The sequence below is a fragment of the Phascolarctos cinereus genome, unplaced genomic scaffold, assembly GCF_003287225.1.
Source record: "Phascolarctos cinereus isolate Bilbo 61053 unplaced genomic scaffold, phaCin_HiC Scaffold_5;HRSCAF=322, whole genome shotgun sequence".
Lineage (NCBI taxonomy): Eukaryota > Metazoa > Chordata > Mammalia > Diprotodontia > Phascolarctidae > Phascolarctos > Phascolarctos cinereus.
In genome coordinates, this window is record NW_027555958.1 from 452,673,768 (window position 1) to 452,696,705 (window position 22,938).

Genomic DNA, 22,938 nt, shown 5'->3' on the forward strand with positions numbered 1-22,938 from the left:
TCTAAGGTTCCTCTCGGCTCTGATAGTCTCTGCTGTTTCTTACAGATTTCACATTATTTTTAATATTCTAGGTTGCACTATTTTTCAGTATTCAATGTGTCCTCCCAGCTGCACATTCTTGACTATTCAGCACTTCTTCCCCTCCCTCCCAAAGGCTAACAGTAGCTACAGAGTGACATTCAACAATAAATCAGGAACTGGTTTATATTTACACACATACACACATATGGATCACTGACAGTGCAAGAAATACAATACTGTATTGCACATTTGGCCTGTATCTGCTCCTTTTGAGGGCAGGATGTGGCTTCAGGGTCATGGGGCAGGGCACTTGAAGGATGCTAGCTGCAGGATGGATGGATGGATGGGTGTCACAGGGTGATTAGACAGAGTGATGGTGGCAAGTGCAAGGCCCAGGGCTATGGGACAAGTAGGGGAATCTTCTTAAGAAGTCTGCTTGCGTGGATAGAATGATCACCTGGGAGTTTTCACATGCTCCTATGTGAAGGTTCCCCCCCAAGAGACCCATTGTGTAGGGTTCAATTGGATGTCACCTCAAGGTCTTTATTTAGGAGACTCACAGACTGCTGAATACCAAGCATGAACCCCAAGGGGACCAGACAAAACCCTAAGATGCAGGGCTAGTTCACCTGTGGGTACATAGGCCGGAGATGCACTGCACAGGGAAAGGTGTTGGTGGAGGGCAAAGGTAAAGGACTTGGCATCAGGACATCTGGGGTCCAGTCCCAGCCCTGCCATTTTGCCCAAGTCATTTCTTCTATGCACCCCCCAATCCCAGTCTTCTCTTCTGTGAAAGGGGAAGATAATCCCTGACTACAGAGGACTGTGGGGAAAGCTCAAATGAGTCATAGGATTGTAACTCCTCGGAGGCCAGCCATCATGTCTCATTTTGCACATGAGGAGTCTGAGACCCAGACAGGCTCAAGGTTACACAGCTAGTGAGAGAATCTGCATTTGAACTTGGCTCCTATAACTCCTGTTTCAGTACTCTTTCCACTAAACTGAACTATTTCTGGAAAGAATCCTAGAGATCCTCTAGTCCAGTTTTTTTGTATTGTTTTGTTTTGTTTTGTTTTTTACCTGTCTTGTGTCCTGGACCCCTTTGGCAGTCAGTTTGGTCATGTTTTTAAATAATTAAAAGAAATGCTCAATTTCAGTTAGAGGTTAGTGAAAATAAAGGTGTCATTTTTCCCGTTCATATTCACAGCTCCCTCTCCCCCATCCAGGTCAAGAACCCCTGATCTGGTCAAACCTCTTCCTCTTACTACTTACTCCCTGTGACTTTGAAGAGATCCCTTAATCTCTCTGGAATCTCTATAAAGTAAGGAGGTTGAACCAGATTACCCCTAAGATTCCTTCTAACTCTCAATGTAAGAGCCTATAAAATCGAGAGCTAGAGAGGATAAATGTTTTACTCAATGGTAACACAATAGCATGGATGTATTGTACCAGAGATGAGGATTTGAAACCTAGCTCCTCAGGCTCCAAATCCTTACATCTTTCTACTCCATCACTCTGCCTTTCAATCCTGAGTTATCTCAGGTAAAGCCAGAAGTACATGCACTATGCTATTAGCAATCTTTTTCTAGCCAGATATCCCAAAACACAGGTGGATCCCCTTTGCAACTGAGGACTGTTCATTCAGATAAATGGCAACAGGCACTGAACTGAATTTCTACTGGCTGCTGCTGCTCAAAGCAGTTGGACCAGAAGAGAACCTAGATTCAAATCCCAGCTCTGCCATTTACTAGTTGTGTGATCTTGGACCGGTCACTTCAACACCTCTCAGAAAATTTCAATTCCTTCACCTCCATCCAGAAGTCTTTCCTTATCTACCCAGTGGCTAGTGTTCTCTCCCTCCTTAATTTACCTTGTATTTACTGATCTTGAACTCATGCTGTCTCCCTCAAACTCCTTGAGGGCATGGATCATTTTATATCTTTACATCCCCAGTGCCTCTCATATAGTAAGTGCTTAATAATTGCGTGCTGACTTTGAAATGTATTGAATTGGTCCCTCCAGACCTCATTAGCCTCATCTGTAACATGAAGTGCTTGGACTACGTAATGTCTAAGTAAGTTCCCTTCCAGATCTAAATGGTCCTGTCATCCTATTTTACAGAAGGGAAATCTGAGGCTCAGATAAACCAAGTGATTAGGCCATATTGGCAATAAGATCAGCGGCCCCTTCAGGTCTCAGTCCATATGGCTGCCTTTCCTCAACATCCTTCTTCCCTCAAACCCATGCCCTTGTCTTTTTATTGAGATCCCAGGTACTCAAAGGTAGCCTGGGACAGGACCTTGGACAGCTCCAGAGTGAGGCTGCCCACAGCCTTTCTCATAAAAGGGTCCTCTTAGTACAACAGAGTTTTTGTTCTCTTTTTGGCCAAAGTGGAATCAGCCTCGCTTTCCCACCTACTCACCCAAGTATTTGCTGGAAGAACGCTCTTGTAGAGTCAGGACTGGTGGCTTAGTTCAGTCCCAAAAGATCTAAGGCTACTTTACTGTTTCTCCCAAAGTTCATTCTATCTCCCATCTCCATGACTTTACACAGGCTGGAATGCACTTCCTTCTCACCACCACCTCCTAGAATCCCTACCTTCAAGGCTCAGCTCAAGCTTCTTTATGAAGCCTTTCCTGATTTGTTCAACTGCTAGTGCCTCCCCTCAATTATCTTGTGCATCTTATGCATGTATGGTGTCTACACTTATATATGTACATCTTCTCTGGCTAGATTGTCAACTCCTCAAAGTCAGGGACCAATTATTTCACTTTTGTCTTTGCATCCCCAAGTCTACCACATAGTAGGCACTTAATAAATGCTTATTTGTTTGATTGTCTGACATTGGAGTTATAGATTGTTCAAGTTGGGATGCACTTTGGAGCAGAGCGTGTCAGAGCTGGGAAGTCTGTGGTACATTTCATGTCAGAGATGGAAGGGGATTTAGAGATTATCTAACTCAACACCACCATTTTATAGAGGAGAGACTTAGGCCCAGAATGGGGAAGGAATTGTCCAAAGGTCACAAAGCAAGTCAGTGGCTGAGCTGGGACCAGAACTCTAGTCTCCTAACTCCCCATCTTTCTTCACCACTCCAGTAGCCGCTCTTAAATGACTATTAGGTGGGTCATGGTAACCCTCAACAAGACAGCCCACTTCCTTCACAAAAGAACCCTTTCTCCAGCCTCAAATTTGTTCTCTGGTGTTTCTAGTCCTTTCTTGGTTTGATGAGAAACTTGGGATGAACCCTCACCAAACTGAACCTGCCTCACGAGGATACAATATGTATTGTGGGCTAATTCCTTCTAGTCACACACACTCCAACCTAATGTACCTTTTTGCCATCTGGAGACTGGAAGGTGTCCTGAGCTCATAGGTGTAAATGCCCCTAAATTATGAATTACCAGTTTAGAGGAAAAGGCCTTCATTCCTGGGCAAGCCATTAGTTTGCCAGCTGTTAATGTAGTGAGCTCACCATCACTGGGATTCTTCCAATAGAAGCTGAGTGATCATGTGGGTAAGTTGTAAAGGGGGTTTTTGTTTAGGTATTGATTAGACTAGACACCTTGGAGGACCTAACAAGCTCTGAGAGTCTAGGATTTATTTTAGCTTAATTGCCTACTCTTTCAGGAGCATGGGCGGTAGTTGGGGGCCCTATATTCAGTTTCCTTATATCCCACCAAACAGACACACTGCGATTGGCTTTCCAGGATCAGACCTGCTGAAGAAGGGATCAGCTACTTGCTAGTAAATGAATTTTGGATAGTGGAGAGGCAGGTTGGCTCCAGGCAGAAGGAAAAGATACAAAGCCAGCACCCTAGAAACACCTCCCCTCTCACTCTTTTTCATAATGGAACCCTGAACATGCTTTAGAGGAATCATTGAACCCCACCCCACCTTCACCTCCACTCTCAAGAAATAAATTTTATCTAACCCAACCTGGGCTCCTTCCCTTGTTAAGACCACAGTAGAGCTGGATAGGTCTTTAAAGGTCATCTAGTCCATATCTTTCCTTTTACAGAGGAGAAAACTGAAGTCCACACAGAGGAAAAGGTTTGCCCAAGATCAGCCATCCAGGAAATAGGAAAGTGGGAATTTGAACTCAGGTCCTCTGACTCCAGATCCAGTCTTCTTTTTACTGTCTCTCCCAGTTTCTTTCTCTGTGAAAAGGAACAGGTTAGACTTGATAACATTTGAAGTCCCTTCCAGTATGAAATCTCTAATCCCGTATTTCCAGGCTCCCCAGGGATCAGCTCTTTCCTTATTGCCCTCAAACCCCAGGAATACCCTTAGGACAGGGTTAGGGTTCTCAGGGCAACCAGGAAGGAAACCCATTAAGGAACAGGATGGGAAATAGATAATTTTGTACATGTCTCTCTGCAGCTAACCTTGTATTGGTCATATAGATGGCCCTCATGTTAAGAAATCAGCTTGTGCCTAAAAAGATATTATATAGGGCAAACCTTGGGGTGAAGCCTTTTGTAAAATGGGAAATGCTTTTTCTAAATGAATAGTCTCACTCCAGTGGGATATGGTACAGTGCTATGGACAGGACCTTTGATTTGCATTTAGAAGAAGTGGGCTCAAATCTTGATTATGCTACTTCCTAGCTGAGTGACTTTAGGTGGGTTACACCTTTTCTCTGGAACAAAGTTCTGTCTTTTGTGAAATGGGGAGGGAGGAGGGGGGCTCAATGTCCTCAAAAGTCCTTTCCAACTCAAAAGCATTTATAAAGCAGGGCCCACTCACAAAGGGTTGAGAGCATCACATTCTCCAGGACCTGGAATACAAATTGCAGATTCCACCAGGACCAGTTATAGAAGAGAGATACTGAGGTCTGCAGGAGAGCTGTTGAGTTAACAAAGTGTGGGAGTAGGAAGAATTTCAAGGGAAAGGAAAGAGTGTGGAAAAGTAGGAGTTTGGGGAGAGTTCCCGAAGGCAAGGGGAGCATGGCCTGCTAGGCCTAGCAGGAGCAGTTGGGTTGAAGGAGCGGTGGGGTATCTGTGAGGCGAGTGTTCTTGGCCCCACTGGCCAGGGCAGGGTCTGTATCCAAGGTCTCGGTCATCTTGTCGCAGATAACATCCACTAGTCTCTCAAAGACTTGCCGGACACAAATGTTCTCCTTGGCGCTAGCTTCAAAGAAGTCAAACCCTGGAGAGAGGGGAATAGAACTTGATGAATCCTAAATCTAGCAAGAGTTCCTCAAGGCTATGACAGAGAGCCAAGCTTGGAGTCTGAAGCCTGAAGCCACCTCAGTGCTAACATTCACTGGTTTTGTGGCACTGCCTTAAATACTCTTCAGTCTCCATTTTCTTCTTCAAAAAATGATAATATTTACATCCCTTCTCTCCTAGGGTCTTTGTAAAGCAAAGCCCTTAAGAGTCCTGTAGTTGGAGGAGACAAGGACTGTCTGTCATCTAGTCCAACCGTGACCTGAAGTAGGAATCCCCCAGAGACTGAGAACAGAGAGAGGGGGAGAAGAAGAAGAGAGATAGGAAGAAGAGGCAGAAGGAGAGAGACAGGAGGGGATGGAGAGACTTGGCCCAAGAGAAGGAGAGGATCTCCTCTAGGGGCAGCTAGGTGGCACTATAATGAATAGAGCACCAGCCCTGGGGTCAGGAGGATCTGAGTTCAAATTTGACCTCAGACACTTACTAGCTATGTGATCCTGAGTAAGTCACTTAACCCCAATTGCCTCAAAAAAGAAGAAGAAGAAGAAGAAGAAGAAGAAGAAGAAGAAAGAAGAAGAGAAGAAGAAAGAGAAGGAGAAGGAGAAGAGCAACAGGGAGATGGAGAAGGGTGAGGGAGAGGGCCAAGAGTAGGTGAGACAGGGAGAGGAAGGAGGGAAAGGCACTAGAAGGCCTGTCCCTTGACTGTCAGGACTGTAATTAGTAACTGATTGTGGATCTCATGAGTTCAAACTCAGAGGCTCCTGCCCCACCCCCACCCTTTGGTCATTAACAAGTATCTTTGTTGTTTTAAACTCAAACAAAACCTTTTCCATTTTCAGTCCCTTTTCTACTGTTGGCCTTGGGGAAAGGTTCAGAGGTCATCAGTTTAGCATTGGAATAACAGCTGACTTTGATCAAGGTTCTAAGGTTTGCAAAAGCCCCACCATGTCCAATCAGGGCCCCATAACCACCCAATGGGGCATTATTATGCTAGCCAATACCAGCTGACATTGGTATAGCTCTTCAAAGCCCTTTGTGGTATCTCTTTAGATCTTCACAGCCAACCCTGAGAGATGGATGCTATTATTATCATTCCCCTTTTACAGATGAGGAAACTAAGGCTCTAAGAGGTTATCACTTGCCCAGAGTCATACAGGCTACTTACTACTAAGTGTCTTAGGTCACATTAGAAGCCAGGTCTGCCTGAGTCAAATCCAATGCTCTGTCTATGAGGTCACACAGCCTCCACTCCATCTATCTCACAGAGGTGGTTGGTTATGGGGAAAATGCTTTCCAAATCTTAAAGAGCCTTGTGTTATAATAATCACAATCTGCAAACCTCAAAGAGCTTTATTGCAATTCTATTCTCTTTTAGGATCAATTGAGATAATATTTGTAAAGTGCTTAGCTCAGTACCTGTCATGTAGTAGGTTCTTAATAAATGCTTATTCCCTTCTCTTCCCCCCTGAGTTTATATTTAATGTTCAATTAATTATTATTTATATTGGTATTAATCCCCACATAAAATTAAACACAGAAGAATAATAGGGGTACGATTTGTCCCAGAGCTGATTCTATTTGGACTCCTTTGAAAAAATGAGAATAAGATAATAGTAAATACTAACAGCACTAGTTAGCATTGACATACATCTACTTTGGTCCTTGAAACCAACCCTGTCAGGTAGATGTTTTCATTGTACTGCTCTACAGATGAGGACACTGAGGGAGCTATAATTATTTATGAATGATTGATGCTAATAAGTGAGGAGGCCAATGACAGGGCATCTCCCCTCAGGCTGCAGTGGCCAGCAAAAGCTTCCTGGAGGTGCTGGAGCTTGAGCAGGGCTGAATTTGGACCAGGAGAGGAGGGCGGCAGCATCAAGGCATACAGGTAGGAACTTGGGATAGAAGGTTCTCTTGAGATAATGTGCACAAGATGTTACTAGAAAGATGCTCTTGGCTGGAGAAATCTGTCAGAATTAACGGACTCCAGGACTGCGTCTTACATCAGCCCTGCACCAATATCCCTCCCTCTATATGGCCCTTCCATGCCATTGATACCAGCTAACAGGCATTCCTGACATTTCCTCTGCCTCCCAGCCAGGCAGAACCTTTCCATGGAGTCATTAAGAGAAACCTTCAGCAACTGACAATGGAGTGAAGACAAGGAACCAATTAGTCTGATTGTCTCCAGGCAGGTGGAAAAGGCTGAGCCCCAAGTAGGCTGCTGCTGCCCCTGGAGTTCAGTCAGATGGATCTCTCCATGAGATCCCAGTCACTGGAGGCCATCAGGCCATTTGCAGTGAGCTGTCGAAGGGACTGATGCTTCAGGCAGCTCAGATCCACTAACCTCTGAGACCCTTTCAAATAGTCACAGAATCTAAACCTCAGAAAAGCTCTCCAGCAGCCCCTACAAGCAGCCATCCAGCCTTAGTTTCAAGCCCTCCAGGAATGGGGAGTTCATTCATTCCCATTTGGAATTTCAAGCCTTTCACAGCCTCTAGTCAGTCTTGGCAGGCTTAATGCACACTATTCCTCTTCTTGAACTCTTCGGTCCAGCCAAAGTGGCCTTCTTGCCACTTCTCACACAGATTAGGCCATCTCCGGCCTCCATGCGTTTGCTAAGGCTGTCCCCTATGCCTGGAATGCCCTCCCTCCATCCTTCCACCTTCTAGAACCCCTAGCTTCTCTCATAGCCCTAAAATCCTGTCAATGCACAAATCATCCTTCCTCCTGCCCCGTCTCCTTGAGTGGCCTCAAGCCCCCACGCTTGGGAGCAGGCTATTAGGCAGCCCGAGGACCTGCTAGGCAACAGGGCTACTGCCTTAGAGCTGGGCAAGCTTCCTCCCCAGGCTTCCTTCCCCTTCTGCAAGGCTGACACACACACACATACTTAACATGCTAGTCATATACATTGCATGCATGCATACACGCATTACCAAGCTGCTCAGCAAGGAGCTTCCCCTTCTCAGTGGGCACGACCCTCTCATCCTCCATGTCACACTTGTTCCCTACCAGGATGACCTGGGCGTTGTCCCAGGAGTAGGTCTTGATCTGGGTAGCCCTGGAGCAGAGGGAGAAAGAGCGGTGGGGTTAATCACTTGAGTGTACTTGGGCCTGGGCACTGAAGGTTCTACCTAGGACAGCTCCCTGTCCCCAATCCAGAGGGCTTAAACCACTCCTCCCACCTCTCCCTCCCCTACTCCCATCCAGTGCTGGAGACAGGCTGGGTCTTCCCATCCTGAGTCAGCCAGTCAGTGAATCAACAAGCATTTATTACTATGTACCAGGAATTTTGCTAAGTGCTTGGATAGGAAGAAAGGTAAAACCCAGTCCTGACCTCAAGGAGCTTACACTCTATACGTAGGTAGCAAACAGCTAGGTGCGTACAACATAGAGTCTGTATAGAAGAGAGGCAATCTCAGAGTGAAGGCATTGGATGGTTTAGGGGAAGGATCTGAGAAAGGCCTCCTGTATAAGGTGGAATTTTGGCTGAATCTTGAAGGAAGCCCAGGAGCCAGGAGGCAGAGGTCAGGAGAGAGAAAATTCCAGACATGGGGATGGGAGGGGGAATGAAAAAGCTCAGAGTTAGGAGATGACATCTTTTTACAGGAACAGCAAAGAGGTCAGAGGATCTGGATTGCAGAGTACATGGAAGGGGGTAAGGTGTAAGAAGGCTGAAAAAGGAGGAAACGTCCAGATTACAAAGGGCTTTCAAACCCAGGGCATTTTATATTTCACCCTAGAAGTAATAGGGAGCCACTGGAGTTTATGGAATAGTAGGGGTTACATGATTAGACCAGGACGTCAGAAAACTCCTGGGTCTGCCTCATAGTAGAGGAGTAACCTGGGCAAATCACTTAGCCTCTCTAGGCCTTAGTTTCTTTATCTGTAGAATGAGGGAGTTATACTAAATGACCAATTGAGGATCTTATACTTCTAGCCCTCAGTTTCCCCATATGGAAAATAGGATAACAATATCTGTCTTAATCTCCTCATGGAGTTATCGTGAAAAGAAACAAGACAATGGCTGCAGGGATCCATCAAAACCTAGGAGTAATGTACTTATTTCTATCCTCTGCCCCAGGGTGAAGAGGAGGGAGGAAGGGGCGGCTATGGGCTGTGTTTTAGAGTGATTACTCATAGTATGGAGCTTAAACACTGGGGCTGAGGGTCTCAAGAAATGGGCTCTAGTCTTAAATCTGTTACTAAGTCCCTCCCCGGTCTCTGTGCCTCAGTTTCTCATAGGATCAGAGTTCCGGAGTGACAAGGTCTCATTGAGGCCATCTGATCCAAACCCATGATTTTACAGAAAAGGAAACTGAAGCTGAAGAAAAGGACCAATATCAGCCAGGTGGTAAGTGACAGGGGCAGGACTACTTCATCTAGAAGATGAGAATGGCAGAATGTAAGCCCTTTGAGAGCAGGAACTGTGTCATTTCTGTCTTTGTATCCCAAGCACCTAATGAACACAGTACTTAGCAGGTAGACTGAGTTTATTAAGGACCTGTTGAATTGAACTGAATTGAAGAGGGGGTCGATGTATGAGAGGCCCCTCTCAGCTTGAAGCTGACTAAATTGGAAGTGAAGAGACATGGGTCTAAATCTTACTGGCCATGTAACTATGGTTACATTTTTTCACCTCTCTGAGTCTCAGTCTCTTCCTCTGTAAAATGGGGATAATAACCTAGTACTCCCTACTGCACAGGGCTCTTGGGAGAAAGCACTGTAGAAATGGGAGCTGGTGTTATGATAACAGACCAGTGTGATTGGCTCAGAGTTTTTGGTCTCCTTTTGCCACCGGAAGGTGGGATAGAGGCAGTCCTGCAGTAAAACCCCCACCCCAAAGCAAGAATGGGAACAGGCCTCCCGCAAGAGCCTTGAGCCTCATCCTGGTAAAAGGTGAGATCTGAGTCATTGATGCAAAAAGGTCACCGGAGCTAGTCAGCTTGGAAGTGAGACTGGAGGAGGGGAGGTGTGACAGGAGGTGGGGCCAGATGTGGTACAGCTAGAAAAGAGGACGAGTCTGAGAGGACGGGGTGTTAGGGGCTGTGTGCCCAGGGGCCTTGAGGTCGGCATCATCTGGGGCCAACCGGCCTTACTCTCCCAGATTATCAGTTTCCCAGCCTCATGAGAGTCTTAAACTTGACCTTGACCCAATTTAGGGGTTTTAAATCTGAGGTCTGTGAATTAAAAGGGGGGGGGCTTTCTTTATAATCCTATGTATCTTATTTTATACATTTAAAAACATTCTTCTGGGAAGAGACTAGTAAACTTCCCGAGACTGCCAAAAGGGTCCATGACACAAGAGGTTAAGAACCCCTTGACCCAAAGCTCAGTTCAATCCAATTCAACAAGAATTTATGACCCAGCTACCCTGTGGGAGGCCTTGTGGGAGGCCCTGGGGCTGCAAGGACCGAAGTGAAATGTCTCCTGCCCTTAAGGAGCTTTCATTCTACTGGGGGGAGGTGCATGGAGGGAAGCAACAGGTAACCTCAATACTGGGTCTGACCCCAACCACACCCTGAATAACAGGAAGCTGCCCAGAAGTCTGATCCTAATTCTCACCCTGCTACATCCACTGTCTCCTCCCAGTGACGTGCATCCCTTCTATTGGCAGATGGTATTGGTCTAATCTTATGACGTTTGGGCTGGGACCAAGTGCCCTGGAGATGAGACTCTGGGCCGGAGAGCGTAGGATTGTGATCTGGCTGGTATGGGTAGTAAGGGGGTCAGGGCCTTTGTCCCTAATGCCACAGCAGGTTGCTGGCACTGAGGGTCCCCATGATCAACAGGGCTGGCTTTCCCATAATCAAGAGCTTTGACAACCTTCTTAAGGCTGGGATGCCCCTGAGACCTTCCAGCAAGATCCCAAGAGAGCACTGCCTTCCCAGACCCAAAGAGATCAAAATAGTAGGGGCGGATGAATCTGCTAGGCCCAGAACCCTATGAGCTCCCCAAAGGGTCTTAGAGATCCTGATGGATGGATCCTGGGGGTCCCATCTCTATAATGCTGTGAGGTTTGCAAAGCCCTTTTCCCACAATTCTAGGAGGTAGGCAGAGGCAGCTGTAGATTGAGCACCAGGAGTGGGGTCGGGAAGGCTTGAGTTCAAATCCAGACTCAGATACTGCCTAGCTGTGTAACCCTAGGTAAGTCATTTAACCTTGTCCGTATCTCATTTGTAAGATGGGAACGATAATAACACCTCTGTCCGAGGGTTGTTTTTAGGATTTGGGGACTAAATGTTTTAAAGGATTTAGGATTAAATGCTTTTAGGAAATAGGTGTAAAGTGCTCACTTAGCACAGTGCCTGGCACTGAGAAGATGCTATATACATGTTAGGCAGCAGCGGTGGTGGTGGTGGTAGTGGTAGTGGTAATAGTAGTAGTGGTGGTGGTGGTAGTGGTAGTGTTACACTTGTCTTATAGACAGTCTTATAGATCGGAAGGTAAGCTTCTTGAGAACAGGAACTGTTTTCATTTTGTCTTTGTGCCCTCAGCTTCTGGCAGAGAGCCTTGTCTTTAAAGGCCTGGATTGGACTGGATCAAGACTCAGAAAAGACAAATGACTTTGCCCAAGGACACACAGTGCATTAGGACAAAGCAAAGCAGGATCCAGACACCAGTCTCCTGACTCCTGGCCCAGGCTCTTGCCATCCCACTATGCTAGCTGACTGTGCCCAGGGAAAAGGAAGCAGCTTCCTCCAAAGTCTGTACAGGATGGTTGTGGTACTGACTCTTACAGCTTAACTAATCGGTCTGAACCTTGCTTCTCCTTCCCCACAACCTGTGGTGTTGGGCACTGAGGATGGGGAGATATGGTCCAGAGCGCATGCATTCCCTACCAGTCCTGGACAGCATTGAAGGACTCTTCGTTGGCAATGTCATACATGAGGATGAAGCCCATGGCACCACGGTAATAGGCAGTAGTGATGGTCCGGTATCTCTCCTGGCCAGCTGTGTCCTAGGATGAGACAAAGCAGTCAAGCTTTAGGCTCCAGGGTATCCCCTAGGGTTCTCTAAAACATTCCAAATCCATCTATGCATATATCCATTAATTTGTGATGCAATTCATCTATTCATGCATCCATCCATTCATTATCCATGCATGCATGCATGCATCCATCCATCCACGCACCCATGTACCCCTTCATCATCCATGCATCCATTCATGTATCCATTCATCATCCATCTATCCATCCATGCAACATTCTTGTATCCATATACCTATCCACGCATCCACTCATCATTCATCTATCCATTCTTGTATCCATCTATTCACCCATTACTTCTATTCCCACAAAAAGTGCAGTCGGTTGGCACAGTGGACAAAAGCTAGGCCTGGAGTCAGGAAGACCTGAGTTCAAATCTGGCCTCAGACTCTTACTAGCTATATGACCTAAGCAAATTATTTAATCTCTGTCTATCTTGGTCTCCTCAACTGTAAAATGGAGATTATAATAACATCTGGCTCCTAAAGCTACTGTTAGATCAAATGAGATAATATTTGTAAAGCACTAGTTCCTGGCATTTAGTAGTACTTAATAAATGCTCCTTTCCTTCCTTCCTACCATCCATCCATCCATTCATGCATCAATCTGTGCATTCATCCATTCATGCATTCATTTATCCATCCATGCAGCCATTCAGCCATTATATTTGTTCCTATAAACAGAGAATAATGGAAATTGTCATAGGGTGAGTGCATCTGAGAAGTCCAATTCCTCCATGGAAGCAACTCTCATTTCCATAGCATTTTAGAGTTCACAAAATTATTTTCCTCACTATGATGAGGCAGGGGGTTCAAGGATTACTACCCAGCCCTCTTTCAATACACTCTGCAGATACCCTTCTTCCATCACCTGGAAAAGCACCTTTATCATTAGACAGCCAGAACCCTGACCTCCCTGAGACACTGGAATCTTCCCAGAAAGGTTCCCTAGCACCCAGTCTGGACCTAGCTTCTCATAAACTGGCTAATTGAATGACCACTTCTGAGGCTGAGGATCATGGGAGTTAGAGCTGGGAAAGATTTTGTTGTTGTTCAGTCATGTCTGACTTCGTGACCCCATTTGGGGTTTTCTTGGCAAAGATACTGGAGTGATTTGCCATTTCGTTCTGCAGCTCATTTTATAGAGAAGGAAATCGAGGCAAACAGGGTTAAGTGTCTTGCCCAGGGTCAGATGGCTAGTGTCTGAGTAGATGAGTCTTCCTGACTCCAGGCCCAGCACTCTGTCCACTGTGCCACTTTAGAGATTGTCTAGCTAGTCTAGCAAATCTCTCAATTTGAAGCCTCTACACACACACACACACACACACACACACACACATGCACGCACACACACACGCACGCACACACATATACGTATGTATATGTCTCCCTTTCTGGGCAGTACCCCCCTACACTAAACTGTCCCCACCACCCCCCAATCATGACTGGACAAACTGAACATCCTTCCCTCAGTCTCTGTCTCTGCCCTTCAGAGCTGGCTGGTCTGCAATCTAGTATCAGAGCTGAAGTTTCTGGAAGTGGATTCAAATCTTGCCACTAACTACTATAACTGTGTGGCTTTAGGCAAATACTTCACCTCTGGGTCACGATTTCCTCATCTGCAGATTGGGGTTGTTGGAATATTGATGGCTATGGGAATTGGTCTGCTCTTTCTGAAAGTCAACTTGGAATTACATTGAAAAAGTGATGAAAGTATCCACACTCTTGGACTTAGAAATCCCATTGCTAGGTACATATCCCAAGGAGGTTAGAGACAGAGGGACAAAGATAACAAAATATTAACGGCAGACCTTTTTGTGGAACCAAAGAACTTGAAATTAAGTAGCTGCCCATTGGGATGTGGTTGAATATAGAAAAAATATACTATAAGTAACAATGATTATTAAGACTCAATTAATCAAGCAAGAAGCATGTATTAAATGCTTACTATGCACCAGGAACTGTGATAAAGAGCTGGGGATATCAAGAAAAAGCCAAGAAACCCAAACCTGTCTTTCCCCTCAAGGAGCTTACATTCTAATGGGGGAGATAATATACATAGATATATGCAAGATAATTACAGAGCAGATGGAAGGTGGCCTTAATGGGGAAGGCACTGGGGATGGAGGGGGTGTGGTGAGAGGAAGTGCCTCCCACAGGAGCTGATTCATGAGTGAGTCTTAGAAATCAGAGAAACACCAGAAAGTTTAAATGAACTGAGGCAGAATGAAGTCAGCAGAATGAAGTAAACAGCGTACATGATGACTGCAACCATGTAAATGGAATGAACAAAAAAAAAATTAACCCAACACTACCATTATAATGAGAAGCTTGGACTCAGAAGAAAGCTGAGAACATGTGTGGTGGCTTCACTGCAGAGGAGGCAGCCTTTGGGTGGGGCACTAACGGCCAGATGTGACGGATGGGTTGGCTGGTTTTGTTAAACTGCTTTTCTCCCCGCTTTCTTTCTTTTATTTTTTAGATTAAAAGTTCAATTAGCATCAGTGGGCAGTGGCCAAGTAGCTAGCAACTCCCCCTTTCTTTTTTATTTTTTGTTAAAACAAAGGAAAGGATATCTGAGTAGAAGAGAGGAATATATAAGGAAATCAAGGTGAACTTAACACAAAAGAAATGAATACAGATGCAATTTTTAAAAAGACAAAGGTGTTGGGCTAGCTTGGGGGTCCATGAGCTCGTTTTTTAAAGAACATTTTGGGTCTATGATGAACACAAAAGAGATTAAGAACCCCCAGGCTAGATGATCTCTGGAACCTTCCTACTTAAAAATCCCATGATTCCTATGGTTCCCTGACAAACTTATCCTTGCTAAGGATCTGTCTGAATTCCGTCTCACCTGACCATGTGCCTGTCCAGCCATGGTACAGGGTAGGTACTTGGATTTAACCATGGTTAAATCTCATTGTCATAGATTTAGAGTTCAGAGACCCTTAGAGGGGATGGAGCCCAACCCCTTCATTTTATAGATGAGGAAACTCAAGAGAGGGTGAATTGTTTAAGATCATACAGCTCATGCAGGCAGACCTAGGATTTGAACCCAGATCCTCCAATTTCAGAGTTGGTGCTTTTCCCTTTGTGCCAACCGAATCTGTGGCAAGATGGCTGATCTGTGGGGGAGGGAGGCCACTTTGGATTAAAAGGCCCATCTTCTAGACCCTCCAATCAGGTCTGAAATCTTATAAAACCTCCGAGCACTCAACAAAGAAGCTTCCCCAAAGCTGTCTGAGTCAGAGAAGGGGAGCCCAGAAAAGTGAGTGGCCCAGCCTATCCCAGGCTTGTCGCCCAGAGTCCTGGTAGGGAGAGGGATTTTGGGGGAAGGGGGGAGGAGAAGGTGCCCTACGGATCACACCGGAACTTTGTCTGCCTCCTTTTATTTTTAAAATCTCCATCGATCCCTTCCCCTGATGAGAGACAGAAATAGAACCCAAGAAGAGAGAGGAAAAGGGAGAGAGAAAGAGGTATGAGTCACCGGCTACTTGGAGAAAGAAACTGTCATCCGGGATGATGACGTCCATGTCCCTATCCATCCCCAAGCCTCCCTCCTCAGCTAGCTTTAGGAGCCCATTTGCCAGTAAGACAACAGGAAGACTCAGGGAGATTCATGACTGGGATGTGGGGGTAGAATTTGAGCCTGGCTGGAATGAACAGGGACTGCAGGGTCTCAGAGATGGGATAAGGGGCAGAGGGAGAGGCCCCCATGGACTGAGACTGTACCTCCAGAGCCCTGAGGGAGGAGAACGTCACTGCCTTGGCTGAGGAACAATGTCCATTCCACTTGGGAACGTGATTTCTCTTGAGTTCTCTAAGAATTACCTGTGGTCCTCCTCAAGTTGCTTTGTATTTCTCCCCCAGATGTCTCTTTTCTGCCTCTCTCAGCAGATACAACAGCCACATAAAAGCAAAACACTCCCTTATATACGTTTTGCATTTGCTTCTTTACATATATCTTATCTCCACCCCCCTCCAAACCCTAGTAAAATCACACACCAACTCAATTAATCTACAGTCATTTAGTAAGGACCTACAATGTGTCTGGCAGCATGCTAAACCCCAGGGACATTAAGAAAAAGCAAAACTAATCCCTGCCCTGCAGGCACTGATATTTGATTGGGGATGTCGCCATGCACATGAATCGTTACTACAAGATACATACACGGATGGAAGGTGAGGACTAGAAACTCCTAGAGAGCAGACGTTGTTTCCTTTTTTTTTTATCTTTATGTTTTTTTGGTTTTTTGGTGAGGCAGTTGGGGCTACATGACCTTGCCCAGAGTCACACAGCTAGTAAATGTCAAGTGTCTGAAGCTAGATTTGAACTCAGGTCCTCTTGACTCCAGAGTCAGTGCTCTATCTACTGTGCCACCAAGCTGCTCCTCTTTTTTAAGGGTTCTAATAATTGTTTGGATTTCTTCTGGTTTTATTGTGATTTTACCTTATTTGCTATTCTTAAAAAAGTTAAATTTTTTTTTCCCAAAGGAAAGCTGCCTTCTTTCCATCCCATATCTGCTCCTTGCCCTCTCTCCCTTGAGAAAACATGGAAAACAAGCACTGTTTAATTTTGGTCTTTGTATCCTGAGTACCTCACAATGCCTGGCACATAGTAGGTTCTTAATAAATGGTTAAAGAATCCCTACCTTTCTGTTGTGATCCTTCCCTGATTCCCTCCACATAGACTCTGCTCCCTCTCCCAAATCACTTGTGGTCCCCTATACGTCCTGAGCTTTTCCATCCTGATGCAATCCAATTGTCTTTGTATGCATAGTAGTGCCTAAGCATAGCAGGTGCTTCATAAATATTTATTGAATTTAGATCAAGATGAAGAGAAGACAGAAATTATGCCATCTGTGGACTGTTGGAAGAGCTAAGGATGTTCTGCCTGGAGAAAAAAAAAGGCTCACAAGGGCTATGATTAGCTGTGTACAATTATTTGAAGAGCTGTCTTTGAGAAGAGGGAGATTTATTTTATTTGGCCCCAAAGGCCAGACAAAAGGTGATGGGGGAGTAGGGAGAAAGTGGCAGGTCAACTTTTGGCTCAACGTTGGAAGTCATGATTCGGTTGAGCGTTCTTTCCTCACTTTCCTCACTGGGAAGAGGACGTAGGACAGCAGGTCAACATGGCCCTCCTTCTGGGGCCATCTTTTTTTTTTTTAAGCTAGGCAATGGGGTTAAGTGACTTGCCCAGGACCACATAGCTAGTAAGTGTGGGGCCTCGCCTTGGGCTCTGGCTGGTCCTTCTTCTCCTGCCTCAGGCTCCAGCAGTCATGGAGTCCTGTAATGGGAGCTTCCCCTCACAGCCCCCTTCCTCTGGGATTGGGCTCCAGGCTCTCTGGGGGTCTCTCCCAGCTACCAGCCCAGCTCCAGCAGACACTCGGGAGGAGGGACCCCTCCAGGTTGTACCTTTCGCACCTGGGTCATGAAACAGGAGGATCCATGCTGAAGCTGCTAAGAGGGAGGGGCTTAACCTGGTTAACAAACATGACCTTGGGCAAGTCACTCACTCCGAGCCTCAGCAGTATCATCCCTAAAATGGCATCTGACTTCATAATAACTGCTGACAGCTTTCTCTAGGACTTTGAGGCTTGCAAAATGCTTTGCATGTTATCTTACTGGATCCTCAGGATATCCCAATGAGGCCACTAGATGGCAAAGTTAACAGAACTAAACTTAGAGTCAGGAAGATCTGAGTTCAAATCCTGCCTCAGACACTTCCTAGCGAGCAAGTCACTTAACCTCTGCCTGCCTCAGTTTCTTCATCTGTAAAATAGGGATAATAACAGCATCTACCTCCCACCCAGGGTTGTTGTAAGGATCAAATGAGGTATTTGTAAAGTGCCTTAAAGTTTTAAAGCCCCACATAAATGGGGCCAGCTACTATTATCACTTTACAAATTAGGAGAGTGATGATCACAGAGGTTAAGTAATTTGTCCACTTTCACACAGGGGTTAAGTACCTGATGTGGGGTTTGAACACAGGCCTTTCTGTGGGGCAGCTAGGCGGCACAGTGGATAGAGCACCAGCCCTGGAGTCAGGAGGACCTGAGTTCAAATCTGGCCTCAGACACATAACACTTACTAGCTGTATGACCCTGGGCAAGTCACTTAACCCCATTGCCTAGCCAAAAATAATAATAATAATAAAAAAAAAACCACAGGCCTTTCTGGCTCTGAGTCTTACATCCCATCCATTATACTCCATTCACTCCCAATGATGCCCACACCATTTCCTTGACAGATCATTTGCAAGAGAAGTGCATTGCAGTTTGGAATTGTGCTAAAAAAAAGTGTCCAAGATGTCGCTATATCATTGTTAAGCAGGTTTTCTCCACATTGAACTACACCCTGATTCTTTCCCCCTTTGCTACCTCGCAGAACCCAGCAGGATAAACTGAGTCTTTCTTTTACTGCAGAGCCCTTTAACTACTTGATGACAAGGATCCCATTGGTGGACAGGCACCCCAATCAATTACTCAATCAGTAATCAACAAGCATTTATTACGTACCTACTGTGTACCAGGCACTATGCTAAGAGCTAGGGATATGGAGACAGAAAATCAAATACATACAGAATAAATACCCCCCAAAAAGAAATACAAAGGCGGCTACTTGGAGCAGAGCAGAGAGTGCTGGGCTTGGAGTCAGGAAGACTCCTCTTCCTAAGTTCAAATCTGGCCTCTGCGTGACTCTGGACAAGTCACTTCATCCTGCTTGCCTCAGTTTCCTCATCTGTAAAATAAGCTGGAGAAGGAAATGGCAAAGCACTCTATTATCTTTGCCAAAAAAACCCCAAATGGGGTTATGAAGAGTCAAACATGACTGAAATGATTGAACAGCAACAAACACAAGAGAGTTTGGGAGGGAGTCACTGTATAGAGAAAGGTGGTATTTGAAGGAAGAGAGGGATTCTATGAGGTGGAGGGGAGAAGGGAGGGCATTTCAAGCTTGAGGGGACAGCCAGTGCAAAGGCACCGATATGGGAGATGGGAGATGAATGGGGTGCCATATGATAGGAAGAGAGAGAAAGCCAGGTTGGCTGGATCAAAGAATGCAGAAGAGGGAGTAATGCACAATGAGGCTTGAAAGACATCAAAGAGAGAAAGAAAAGTTCCACGTATGCCAAAAAAGTCAGAGAATCCCCTTTTCCAGCAGCAAAGAACTGGAAACAAAGAGGTGCCCATCAACAAGGTGCAGTCTGTGAACAGAATGGAATATCCTGGTAAGAATGGTGAGAAGTGATGGATATGATGACGACAGAGGAGCATAGAAAGACTTTCATGAACAGATGCAAAGTGAAGTGAGCAGAACCTGGAAAACAAAATACATCAACACAAATGAAAAATAACAATGATGATGAGACAACTGGAACCAAATGTTGTGAAATATAACCTCAGCCCAGGAGAAGAGACGAGGAAGAACTCCTATCCCTTCACTGAAGAAGTGGGGGACTAAGGCGTCAAGCAGTCCACACACTGCCAGCCATAGCCGATATGTGGGTTGGTTTTGCCAAAATGTTTTCTTTTTCAAGCTTTGTTATGAGGGATGGCTTGCTGGGTAGGAGATACTTGGACATGAGGATGATATACCCACAAACGGCATGGAGAATTTTTTAGAAGTATATTAGAAAAGAAAAGCTCTGAAATATCAGCAGTTATTAACAGCAATCATGGCCTTCAACAGAGTAGAGTTTAATGAATGTTTACTGTGTGATTATTGCTGCTGTTATCATCTCTGGCTCATGGGAGCTACTGGCCCAATTTCTTGTCTTCTTTTTTCTATGCCTCTGAATTGACATCAGCACTGTTCACAACCTCCGGAGAAGTCTCCCTCTACCAAAGTTCACTTAATTTGCTTTCTCCAGAGTGCACCGGATGACTCACCCAGCTCCCTCCATGTCCATCCATCTATAACCTGAGCCGCAGCAGGGGGTGGGAGGCAGGGTTAAAGTGGAGGGGGGGGGATGAGGGGTGCCAAGGGACATAGGACCAGAAGAAAAGATTGAATTCAGGCACTTGTCAGTGACATGAAATAAGGGGTGGAGGGAAGCCACAGATCAGATCCTGTATGCACTGAAAAATACTGGGCACTAAAAATGTCACTTTGTCATTCAATTTGTTAGGAGAGCAGATAAAGGAGGCTGGCCTGAGAAAGGCCCCACTCCCTGGCTAACCAGCTCATAAGGCTATTGCCAGGATTTCCGTAGGGGCCTGACTCAGGGTGGGGAGGGTTGTTGGCGGTGGAGGCGGAGATCTTTACGGGATCTAGATTTGACTAATAGCAGGAGGCAGGACTCCCAAGTCCAGACATTTCTGAGTGTCAGGACCTCCAAGACCACACAGGGAATGGATCAGAAGGGGTTTGCATGGACACAGCATTCACTAGCTTTGTGACACAGAATTGTCCTCACCCAGGTCTGGAGTTATAACTCAACTCCTTGAGAAAGCTGTCTACACTTGACGACCCTACTTCCCTACCTCCTGCTAACTTCTAAACTCTTTGAAATCTGGCCTTTACCTTTATCACTTGACTGAAACTGGACTCTCCAAAGGTAAGTCTTTTTTTTTCCAATTTTATTAATTTATTGATTTATCAACAATCACTTCCATATGCTTTTGAGTTGAAAATTTTTCTCCCTCTTTCTCCCCCCCACCCTTCCCAAGATGGCACACAGTCTGATGTAGGCTTTACATTTACATTCCTATTAAACATATTTTCACATTAGTGAAGTTGTAAGTAAAAATTAAAACCAATAGGAAGAACCATCAGAAAGATGAAACAAAACTCAACAGAAGGTAAAAATAAGTGATAGAGATTCGACTTTCATAGTTCTTTCTTTGGATGTGGACAGCATTTCCCATCCTGAGGCCTCTGGAGATGTCTTAGATCCTTGTAACGCTGAGAAGGGTTCAGTTTAACAATATTAGTCATCGCATAACGTGGCTGCTATTGTGTACAAAGTCCTCTTGGTTCTGCTCACTTCACTCAGCATCAGACCATATAAGTCTTCCCAGGTTTTTCTGAAGTCAGCCTGTTCATCATTTCGTATAGAACAATAGTATTCCATTACATTCATACACCACAGCTTGTTCAGCCATTCCCCAATTGATGGGCATCCCCTCAATTTCCAATTCTTTGCCACCACAAAAAGAGCTGCTATGAATATTTTTGTACACGTGGGTCCTTTTCCCATTTGTTTGATCTCTTTGGGATATAGCCCTAGAAGGGCTATTGCTGGATCAAAGGGTATGCACATTTTTGTAGCCCTTTGGGCATAGTTCCAAATTGTTCTCCAAAATGGTTGGATCATTTCACAACTCCACCAACAATGTATTAGCGTTCCAATTTTCCCACATCTTCTCCAACATTTATCATTTTCCTGTTTTGTCATGTTGGGCAATCTGATAGGTGTGAGGTGGTACCTCAGAGTTGTTTTGATTTGCATTTCTCTGATCAATAATGATTTAGAGCATTTTTTCATATGACTATAGATGGCTTTAATTTCTTCATCTGAGAATTGTCTGTTCATATCCTTTGACCATTTATCAATTGTGGAATGGCTTGTGTTCTTATAAATTTGTCTTAATTCTCTATATATTTTAGAAATGAGGCCTTTATCAGAGAAACTGGTTGTACAAATTCTTTCCCAATTTTCCACCTTCCAAAGGTAAGTCTTCATTGCCAAACTGAATGACTTTTTCTCTTGAGTCTTGGATCTTGACCCCTCTGCAGCGTTTGACACTGCTGATCAGTCACCCCTTCGGGACATTCTTTCCTCTCTATAGACCCTGCACTCGCCTGCTTCTCCTCTTATCTGTCTGACTATTCCTTCTCAGTCCCTTTTGCTGGTTCCTTATGCAGGTTGGGCCCACTGACCATGAGTGACCATGGGCGACTCCCAAGCTTCAGTCTTCGTCTGTCATTGCCTCTAAATTCTTATCGACTCTCTTGGGTTCAATGATCATCTCAGGATAAATGATTCCCAGATCCAGTCCCCATCTCTCTCCTGAACTCCAACATCACATCTCCAACCTCTTTTGGGGCATCCCAACCTCATCATGTCCAAAACAGAACTCATCATCACTCCCCCCAAACCTTCCCCTCTTTTAAACTTTCTTGTTACTGTTGAGAGCATCTCTATCCTGCCCGTCATCCAGGCTCACCACCTCAAAAGGCTGCTAGGTAGTGCAGGGGATAGAGCACTGGGTCTGGAGTCAGGAAGACCCGAATTCAAATCCTGCCTTAGATACTAGCTGCAGTGACCCTGGGCAAGTCACTTAGCTTCTGTCTGCCTCAGTTTCCTCAATTGTAAAATGGAGATAATAATAGCGTCTTGGCACACACCCCTCCACCTCCCCCGGGACTGTTGTGGGTATCAAATGAGATATTTGTAAAGGGCTTAGCACAGGGCCTAGCACATAGTAGGTGATCTATAAATGCTTATTCCTTCCTTCTGCAGCATCATTTCCAACTCCTCACTCTCACTCATCCCACATATAACATGTATTTTCAAGTCTTCTTGTTTCTACCTTCTCAACATCTCTTTCATATTTCACCTTCCCTCTGTAGCTATCACCCTGGTGCAGGCCTTCAGCACCTCATGCCTGGACCGTTGCACTAGCTGCTGGTGGGTCTCCTGCCTTCAGCCTTGCCCCGCTCCAATCCTATCCGTCCTCCACAGCTGCCAAAGTGATTTTCCTAACTTATTGCAGATCTGACCAATACCCAGAAAGCTCCAGGGGCTTC

General features: G+C 45.3%; 1 protein-coding gene across 1 annotated transcript in view; it reads right to left on the reverse strand.

Moving 5' to 3' along the window:
• Positions 1–188: 188 nt before the first annotated feature.
• The window catches only part of RAB3B (RAB3B, member RAS oncogene family), a 60,214-nt gene continuing 37,464 nt past the window's right edge, over positions 189–22,938 (reverse strand). The window contains exons 3-5 of the mRNA XM_020987758.2: positions 12,038–12,156; positions 8,132–8,256; positions 189–5,172 (exon numbers count right to left, since the gene is read on the reverse strand). Coding sequence (XP_020843417.1) covers positions 4,985–5,172; positions 8,132–8,256; positions 12,038–12,156 — 432 coding nt within the window. The 3' untranslated portion in view covers positions 189–4,984. The remainder of the gene's footprint in view (positions 5,173–8,131; positions 8,257–12,037; positions 12,157–22,938) is intronic.